Raw genomic sequence first — 10213 nt, 5'->3', positions numbered from 1 at the left:
ATAGCTCTATAGCGAGTTCATGGAATGTTACTTGTACGATCTTCGTGCAGCAGTAATTACACTTTTTCAAATTTTAGCTGGTAAAGTTTGTATCATTTTTTTAAGCAACTCTGTTCAGTTAGATTAAAAAATTATCTATTAATTTATTTCGATCTGGTACGTGTATGTGTGTGTATGTGTATGTACATATATGAATGTGTGTATATATATGTGTGTGCGTGCGCGTATGTGTGTACGCGCGTGTGTGTAAAAATTTATATTTTTCATACGTTAAATATAAAAATTTCTAAAATATATATTGCTTTATACTTTTGCTTAACCATTTTTTATAAGTAAAATTTCAATAAAACAAACGACGTGCGGTATGTGTATGTTAGCAATATTTTTTAACCGTCTTTTCTCATAAATTAAAAAAATGTCTAATAATGCCAAAGACAAAGCTTTAAAGAATAATCATATTAAAAGAGGTATCTAAAAATAAATATTAATTCCGAAATTTACAATCAAATTACAAATTTCTTTGTATAATTCAGAAGACAGTGAATTGATGCAAGAACTATTAGAAGAATATTTTCCAAAACCAGAAGCTAATAGATGCGAAATTTTTGCTTTGTACGATTTGAATAAGCTTGAAAACGAAAAAAGACGGTGCTATTCTCTAAAAAATCCAAAGTTGTATAATGGTTGGAGAGAATTCATAAAAAATTTACCAAAATCAAATGAGGAAGTGATACTTGCTCCCCAAGAAAAGTATATAACAGTAAACACATATTATGCACGGTTTTTTAGTTGAAAATTGTAACGTAGGTACTGGCGTTGGCAAATGTATAAAAAATACATTCCTGAAGACCGAACGTATTTTCGAAAAACAATGAGAAGTGGGCCAGGAGTTGACAAATTTGGAATATTACCAATGACTGTTGAAGACTTGCGTTTATATCGACAACCACATAAGAAAAGAAATTATTTCCCGCGTATAGAAGAAATTAGTAAGCAATCACGATTCTTACACGCTTATTCATTTTTCAGTAAGTTTTCTGATTATCTTTCGTGTTATAAATAATATTTGACACGAACTTAGTGTCGGGTTTGCTTTTGATGGTTTAATCGCAATAATTTTTAGAAGTGCAGTAAGAATTATTTTTACTTTATCTTTTATCATGGTTTTTTTAATTTGTTAGCGATTTTTGAATTTGAAAGAATGTAGACGATAGTATACAGTTTCATATAAGATTGAAATGAATTTTAATCGTTGTCAAACTTAGACGTACTAATGACATTTTAATTGATCTATTATGATGAATTATAGATTTACTGATGTAAATGTATCATCTATCAATTTTTTACATTATGTGTTCTATTTTTTTTATGTGATGTACGCAAAATATTTAATTTATTATTACAATACCATTGGACGTATTATGAGCAATCAAACTTTATCACGTAGAAATAGATTTAGACTACTCGGAATAATTTAATATTAATTTTCTAAATGTCATTCATTTTACTACCCTAGTTATGCACAATTTACTTTTATTAGAAAAAAAAATCACTATAATAATGGATGATAGAAACACTGAACGGATATTATTATAAACAGCAGATGTATTTCGCCAATCTAAATTAATATCATCATTCGTAATTAAAAGTACTAATATGTTATAACGATCATTTGTATGTATAAAAAATTATTCAATCGAATTTATAATTATTATAAACTTCGCGGAACATATCTCGACAATTAATTTTAACATTCAGTTTTGCACACAATAAAAATACTCCGGATAGTTTTCTATGAAGGCTGTAAATTTCTTCAGGTGGAGGGCAAAGGCGGTGATGTACGATCGTCGGTACTAAAGCTTGAATTCTGAAATTGATAATAAAAGTAATAATAATCTTGTTTTACGACTAAAAAGTCATCTACTACTATTAAATGGTATTTTGTTACCTTCTAGTGACATCTTGGCCGCCAAAATCAAAGTATTCGTGATCTCTATCAAAAACTTGTCCTAAAATCATCACTGCATCAACGTGCGCTTCTTCCATTATCTGCCAAATAAAACAAGTCTTAATTAAATAACACTCTGGGACGAAAGAAAAATTAATAATAAGAATTTTTATTCGTCACACCTTAGATTCATAACCAGTTAGAAATCCCATTTCTCTGGATATCGTTAATACTTTATGCCTATCTCCTTCACTAGCACCATTGATGACTTCGATATATTTATTCATGAATTCCTTAGTGTAGCTTCTGCATGCTCCAAAATCTAGAAGGATCATCTGTAATTGACGTTTATTTTTAAGAATTAAGCGATGAACACGTTTCTATATCATCATATTATACCTGTTTAGTTTTAGTATTATAGAAAAAGTTAGACCAATTGGGATCGGTCTGCATATAACGGAATTCAAATAATTCTTTCAAACATAAACGCATGATGAGCTTACAGATGTGATCTCTCGTTTCTCGATCTGCATCAGCACACTTGTCTACCGGTATCCCTTCGATAAGTTCTGTCGTAAATACTTGAGCTGTGCATAGATTATCTAAAAAACAAAACTATATTTTTATAAATGTTCGAATTTCTCATCTTAAAAAACTACATCAGAGAAAAAAAAATTTACCGATAACTTCAGGTACATAATATTCAGGATAAGGCTCAACAAGTTTTCTATATAATTTAGTACATTCAGCTTCCCTGATATAATCCACTTCCCATGCTAGCTCCTTTTTAGCTACTTCAACTACATTGTCGATAAACATTCCTTCAGGAAACATATTCCATACCTTAAAAATCAAAAACTTACTTTATTCATCCAATTTCTTCAGTTTAATAGTATAGTTAAAATGTATAAAATACAAACTTTCATAACTCCAACTAGATTTTCAATGTCGCTCTGTATACCAGCTGCTACACCTGGATACTGAATTTTCATTGCAACAGGTCTCCCATCTAATAAAGTCGCGTGATGAACTTGTCCTAAAGAATAAATATATTAATTAAGCAAATGAAATACAATTTATTCTCCGACTTTGCAGAATATTACAAACCAATAGAAGCAGCTGCAAACGGTTTTTCATCAAACGTCGCTAGTTTACCTTGCCAACCATGTCCCAGTTCATTATCAAGAACTTTCTAAAATAGAAATACATGAATGTAATAATATATTTAAAAAAATCTCAAAATTAAAAATTGAAATATGAAAAAATAATATTACATGTACTTGCCAAGTCGGCATGAAATCTGCGCTTTGCCTGACTCTCTCGAAAGCTTTCTGCAATTCAGGACTGATAATTGTGTTATCTTGAATACTGAGAATTTGGCCAATTTTCAAAGCTGCTCCTCTCACTTTGCAGAGTGTCGAAACAATTCGTTCAGCATTCGCTTTCGTGAGAAACATACTGTCAAGAGTTTGACCAACACTTTGTTCTTTTAGTCCTAAAGTTCTACGTGTATACTCTGCTATTGTACCAACTCCAAGCCCTACTCCAAGGGTACCAAAGCTGATCATTCTGCCTATCCTGGTTGACGGTACCTTTCTTGCTTTGGCACTGTGTGATAACTGTAAGAATGACACAAAATATTATAGTAAAATTTTAAGTAATCATACATATTTTAATACTAACTGTATCCTTTGGTTTAACATTTGCATCTGGACGTGGTATTTGTTTTGCTTTGACTTTTTCTTTGGTTTGATTAATTCTTGCAGATTGTATGGAGATTCGTTGATCTGGCTTTTGATTCTCTGATCCTTTCTTTTTGATTTTTTTCTCATGCTCTTCCTCCAATTTTTTCAATAATTGTTTATCTTTTTCTGATAATTCTATAGGTGGTATTTCTAAGCTACCTGTGCCAATAGTCTCAATTTTTTGTTTCACACTTGCATACTTGATAGGAGACTGTTTGCTTTTATCGTTTGTTGCTGTATATTGTGCAGTTTGACTACTTTTCTCAGAGCTTTTAAAATTTTCACTATGAGGTTCATATGTGTCTGGAGGCACTTCTTTGGGGTCTTTTGCTGGATTGTAGACATATAATTTTTTACTTAATTCATTCAGATCTGCTTTGAGCAGATTGGATAAACTTTTTGATCCTAAAACTTCTTCAAGTCTTATTTTTGTATATTGAGAAAGACCCTTTTCAATAACGTATAATTTTTCTGCGAATTCCTTCAAGTCTTTCTTCATATTTTCCTGAAAAATGAATCTCATTAAAATTGATATTTGAAAGAATTATCAATTATTTACGTAGTTAAATATATATACGTATATATAATTTACAGTTTACTCTAAAATTCTAATTGAACAACTCTTTCCAAATAAGCCTACTTTTGGAAACTTACAGGAACCTTACTTGCATCTAATTCCCCTACTAATTTTTCCAAACCTTTAAACCCTTCATCAGTGATATTTTGAATTTTAGATTGTTTCACCATCTGAGGAAACTTTTTCTCTTGTTCTCGCAATACTGCATCAACAATAATTTTCATTCCACGAAGAATTGCAACAGCATCTGAAGTTTTACGACCTGCCATTTTCCCTAAAAATTGTCAATAACATTATTATAGTTAATTTAATAGAAACAGTGCAATTGTTGTACATAATTGACTTAATTTTGACTATTTAATGAAACCTTTATTAATGTTATGCTATTTATCTAGTAAAAATACGTGGTTAATAAAAAGAGAGTTTTTTAAATTACTTTTTGTTAGTGAATGTTTACAAGCTACACCCACATGTGACTGCACAAATTAATATCACTGCAACTGCAGGTAGGTGCACCTTAAAATAATTTTGAACTTGAATAGCAGACGAGGCCACGAGACACGAGATCTTGAAAATTACGTAAGCGAGGTTAGGTATATCGTTAGTATTTATTATTAAATTTTTATATGTATTATTTTATATAAAAATAAATATATTTTTGTCAAAAAATTTCTTGTATTTGGAAAAGTATATTTCTGTCAAATGCAGTAGTACTTGTTATTTGGTTAGTAAAAGAACGTAATTCTTATACGATGTGTAATTACGAATAAAGATTAAATATAAAACTAAATAAAATTTCCAAAAGATTTCTAATCCTTTTTGTAAACCTGCAATCTGTTACAACATAATTTTGCAGTTTTTATTTTATTTTTTGATCATATTTCAACATTAAATAGATGCACTGTAATTTATAAACGCGTAGTTACATTATTATCAATAAATAATATAGAAACTTTTTTTTTTTATTATTTAGGGTGTTTTTCAGGGTTGGGCAATTCTGTCAAAAAGCTTCCAGCAGTTGACAGAATCGCCCAACCCTGGTATTTTTGGATTAGTACTTTATGATACAAGTGCGGGATAGTATATTCCTGTCTCGTATGGCATTTACACTTTACACCCGAGCTAAGCGAGGGTGGAAATGTTCACGAGACGAAATTTTAGTACATTACGATACGAGTGCGGGAAAATGAGTTTCAGTTAGTATACTGACCAGTAACGATATGGCAACATCGCATCATTTTTTCAACGTACTAATGTTATGTGTACGTCAATCTCGTATCGTATGCATGGAGGTCTCCATGATCATATGTATATTCCCCTTATAAAAAAGTGGATGCCATATTGAAGCATTTTATTCGTGATCTAATTGGCTGAGATATAGTCACGTGATATGTTGTTATGGCAGCAAATATGCATGTCGATGTGATTTCGAGTTGTGATTTTAGTAATAAAAATTCATTTTATCACAATTGATACGGATAATTTTGAAGATAATGAAAATTAAAAAAGTGATGCTGCGTTATTATTTTTACTAAAATTATTTTTATAAATTATTTTTATAATTATTTATAAAATTATTTTTATAAAATGAGAATTTTATAAAACTAGCAGTAAGTAAATCGTTTGGTAAAATCGAGAGGTTACTATGCTTTTGAATTATTCTGATAATCTGATATTTAAACGTAATAAGATTGAAAAAAATGTTGTAATATCGTAATCTATTATTAAAAGAGCAGGATAAACGTTTAATAGTAATTTGACCTATATAGCTGAAAAGAACTATAGAGATTGTTTATGTTTGTTTTTGATATAATAATTCATGAATTTAGAATACGCGGAACTATTTTACTAATATAAGTTTTCCACCATGATGTGTTTTGTAACCGTTAAGTATGGTAATCGATATGACAAAAAATGAAAAAGTAGATGGAAGCGCATCCGATGTCGCTAATACACTAAGGGTCTGTCTCCATAGGGCCTGCCTGAGTCCGTCCGAGCCGGCCGAGATTTTTTATGGGCACGCCATCTCTATAATTTCGTGTTCATGCGTTTCTCGTATTGGCTGCGTCCGATCGGGCTCGTTTATGTAAACGCAGCCATTCACTATGAAACTCGCCATTGGATACGAAATTATAGAGATGGCGTGCCCATAAAAAATCTCGGCCGGCTCGGACGGACTCAGGCAGGCCCTATGGAGACAGACCCTAAAATGAACTTATTTAGAGATGAATCGTATAGTTCCAGATATCTAATGTTGAAAAAATGGTGCCCTGTTGCCAGATCTTTACTGGCCAATACACTGAAACTCATTTCGGAAAACATCCTTGGTTTCGAGCTTAAATCAATGGGAAGTTCGGGCCTTTCCACATTGGACTGAGAGAATGTGATATTTTTATTCTGTGTGATTTTACACCTTCCGGAACATTAGTATAGTTCACCGTCTACCATCTTATACGTATTCAATGGTTTAAGAAATGCAGAAGGCGCGCAAAATTTGTTCGTCTTCTTATCTTCTTAAACCGCAGAATATGTACACAGACGTAGATGATGGGTTGTACGAATGTTTTAGCAGGTACAAAATCACATAGAATAAAAACATCACAAGAATATTCCCTCAGCGTGGGAAGGTTCTTAATTCCTCAACACTCGCCTCAGCCCTCCTCGCCGCTCGCTGACTCGCCTGTCCAGTCCACTGTCCAGTCCAGCCCAGTCTTTTTCTTGAGCAGCTGGTCCACCTGGTGGTAGTTTTCTGACCCAAAACGTGACCCGCGAAGTTCGAAATCGACATTCGTGTCGTGGATTAAGCTTCACTAGCGTGGTTTCATCGACAAGGAAAATTTCAACCTAGTCTTTATCGTTTGGCTTAATCGACGAAATCAACTTCGATTTTGAACTAGGCCAAACGTACATACGGGTAGCGTATCACAAGCCCGTAGCGGAAGGATTACGTTCTGTAAGTGAAGTCGATATGTCGGACAGAATATTATTGAATTAGATGCAAGGACATAAAAGTTTATGGAAAACGAAGTTGAGATAACTGTTGGAAAATCATGCCTTGTGGCGCAAATTACGAATCAACTCGTGTTATAATCAGATCAACAGACGCAAGCAATACAGTGCTGATTCGAGTCTAGTGGGCGAAATATCCGTCGTTGGCGTCAGCTGCGTAAAGTTTACCTCCTGGAAATTGAGAGAGAGGATTTTGGCGAGCTTGCTAAGAACAAGAGAGTTGATACTGGCTGGCACGCGCACTACGTGCACCCCGCGGTGGTGTAGGTTAAGCGTTGCAATAGAGTCGTTAACAAAAGGGGTAAGTACTTATTGTCGTTGCCCGACGAGAAAGCCATTTGTTTTATTGTTTCATTAGCTAATCTCTTCAAAGGGATAAAGCATCGCTTCGTCGGCTTTTTTCCTGGTACCACCGCGGACAATTGCGCTGTTCGTAATGATCATCGCGCGACACTTATTTAGCGACAATCCATGTAATTTTCAAATGAGAATCCCTTCGAAATCATCGCTCGTCCACGGGTGAGCTCGCGCCGACCAATCGCGATCAAAACTTCGACTCGCTTCAGCAATCCAGCGCCGTACGCAAATACACTTTCATGCGGCTAGATTGACTCCTCGCCTGGATGGCTTGATCGTACTGTGCAACTTGTCCTTTGCACTTTTTGACCAGCAGCTATGCACGATACCGAGGCGCAGCACTCTTCTATACTCACCGAATGAATAAGGCGCGAGAGAGCTGCAAAAGTCAATCTCCCGAGACTCGAGTAAGCTTTCATCTCGCGTCACTGTTACGCTTACTCAAGTTACGGATGCCTTTGAAATTGCTTCTTCTCTTTCTCCCTGATGCTTTGCACTGACAATAAGATTCACCGAGAGCGTATTTTTGCGAGGGAAACGGACTGTAGACAGCTTCTTTTTAACTTTTGTTGAGCTTGTCATTCAATGACAAATGTTGTTAATTACTTTTCAGTGTTTTTTATTTTCGCTTTCGCCATTGCGTGCTGTCTTTCGCTTCAAACGTATTTTCCATTCAGACTTTTTGCATTTTCGGATATCCATCAAATTCAATTTCGACACGAATTAGTGACATTACTTTCCACCGAATTTGTTATCAATTCACGCGAAAATGCGCGTCACTCGGAAAGCGAATCGCAACGCATAACGTTGACATCGTGAGAAAAGTTCCGTCGGTGGAACTAAAAAAGCTCATCAATAGCGTGGGTAAGAGCGAACTTCCAGTGCTCACGAAATCGCCGCTTCATTTTGGCCGCGGTCTCGATCGACTCAATTTTCTGTCGCTCTGTTTGCGCGCAGACTGGACTGTTTGTCCGCGCGACGAGCGAACGAAAACGAAGAAGCTTATTGTGCCAACGCCGATCGAGCAGCGAACATTGGCCGCGCGAGCTCGTTGGCGAACGAAGCGAGAACGCGAGAGCAAAATGTCCCGCGGGACGCGCCGACGTGTCCGATGTGTTCCAGGTTGCGAGGTTGCGATTATGCAGCGGAATTCGCTCGGGGGTGTCCGTGTGCCTTAGCCCCCGATAAAACCCGCGCGAGGGTCACCCATAGCGTGCAATTGAAAATAAATCAACGAGGAAACTGTTTTAGCTATTAAAGTGATACTTTCAACTTGGTCCGGGATTCAGTGAGTGCGCTTTTTTTCAACGACACGGTTCACCGTAAGAACCTTCGGAATATTTGCTTGGTCTTTTTGGGCTTCGCGATTTTCGGCGACGCTTTAAAGCTTGGACTATCTTGTCATCAAAATTTGAATCGAAATGCTTTTAAACTTACCTACGCCGTTGATGGGCGTGCACGGCAAAATTAGATTGAACATGGGCCTTCGTCGGAGTCTAATCTCGTAAGTGATATCTGGATACGGCTCGGGACAGCTTCGAGTAGAACTACACGTTGCGCGTAGCCGAGAAATTGACGAGCTCGAACTAGCCATTCGCTATGGTAATTGCTCACGTCACCCTGCTCCCTCTGTCTCTTCAACTCCAGCTGCAGAAGCAGCCACGTTTCTTTGCGATGCTTTGAGTCTCGGGCCTATTTTAATCAAGATCTGCCTTATCCCATTTAATTTCAAATAAAATTACGTCTCACGACACGTGTTGTTTTTTAGAAGGTGCTAGTGTTGCTCTTTCTTTGATTTTTCTGTTTTACATGATAATTTTGAGATTATAATGGTATTTACGCATAGACAAATTATGACGTTTAAAATATACTAAATCCGTAGATATTCATTAATAAATAAAAATAGAATTTGCACTGATTTTTTCTAAAAAATCGTTCAACTTTTACTCGTTATAAGGTGATCAAAACCTATGATTAATAATATTATACTATTATACAGTACTGAACCTTACATACTCAATACATGTGATTACGGCCCCATTCTTACATTAATATGAGTAATACATTTAATATCGTGCTTTTGTGTTGCCTTGTCAAAAACACCTGTAAAAATTCTTCTAATTTAACGAATTTAATATTATGATAATTAGTTTTTGTTGACTGCATACTTCTTCATTTTCAATATACGAAAGATATAAATGTATTTTCCTCCGGTCTATTCATCATCGCTCTCTTCCAACCCAGTTTTAAGACAATAATAATTTTTTTATCACAAGTGATTATAAAATTATTGATTTATACTAATAATTTTACAACATAACCTCTTATTTTCTTAAAACGATTTATTAACTGCATATTTCTATTTTTGTATATTATTGTTCATTTTTATCATTCATAACTTAAATTTACTACAAAAATATAAATATCATACTTCTGAATTTATAATACAACTATTTTAAAGTATATAAAAATTCAAAGTTTCGCGCTCTTTCTTCGCATCAACCAATTACAACGCTGCATGCTGCGACGGTTCTCTTTTTGAAGATAGGAGATGGCGTGAGTTGTAAAGTAGCGCGC

The 10213-nt window shown here is 34.7% G+C and overlaps 1 protein-coding gene across 6 annotated transcripts; it reads right to left on the bottom strand.

The window, feature by feature from the left end:
- Positions 1-410: 410 nt before the first annotated feature.
- Positions 411-5685, bottom strand: LOC131673561 (atypical kinase COQ8B, mitochondrial). Of its 6 annotated transcripts, XM_058951637.1 has the most exons (12): positions 5329-5467; positions 4707-4837; positions 4348-4544; positions 3632-4198; positions 3223-3567; positions 3056-3140; positions 2869-2984; positions 2629-2791; positions 2348-2550; positions 2131-2283; positions 1949-2049; positions 1069-1867 (listed from the first exon to the last, which is right to left on the bottom strand). In XM_058951637.1, the coding sequence occupies exons 3-12, from the start codon at positions 4537-4539 to the stop codon at positions 1693-1695; spliced, it is 2100 nt and encodes a 699-aa protein (XP_058807620.1). In that variant the 5' UTR covers positions 4540-4544; positions 4707-4837; positions 5329-5467; the 3' UTR covers positions 1069-1692. The 6 variants fall into 6 exon arrangements, with proteins under 6 accessions (XP_058807619.1, XP_058807623.1, XP_058807624.1 ...); XM_058951636.1 differs by lacking the exons at positions 4707-4837; positions 5329-5467 and adding an exon at positions 5481-5685 and having other exon boundaries at positions 411-1867; XM_058951640.1 differs by lacking the exon at positions 4707-4837 and having other exon boundaries at positions 416-1867; positions 5329-5451.
- Between the last annotated feature and the right edge of the window lie 4528 nt (positions 5686-10213).

Source organism: Phymastichus coffea, unplaced genomic scaffold, assembly GCF_024137745.1.
Source record: "Phymastichus coffea isolate CEN01 unplaced genomic scaffold, Cenicafe_Pcof_1.1 PCOF00184, whole genome shotgun sequence".
Lineage (NCBI taxonomy): Eukaryota > Metazoa > Arthropoda > Insecta > Hymenoptera > Eulophidae > Phymastichus > Phymastichus coffea.
The sequence above is the reverse complement of the archived record's forward strand: the minus strand, read 5'-3'. Positions and strand labels throughout refer to the sequence as shown.

What these genes read in the sequence shown, in the direction of transcription:
- LOC131673561 (XM_058951636.1), bottom strand. Translation starts at nt 5,508, where the DNA reads ATGATGCGATGTTGCCATATCGTTACTG. An exon ending in TAGATGCAAGTAAGGTTCCT is followed by an intron (nt 4,199 to 4,347) that starts GTAAGTTTCCAA and finishes TTCATTTTTCAG; the next exon opens with GAAAATATGAAGAAAGACTT. An exon ending in GTTTGCAGCTGCTTCTATTG is followed by an intron (nt 2,985 to 3,055) that starts GTTTGTAATATT and finishes TTTATTCTTTAG; the next exon opens with GACAAGTTCATCACGCGACT.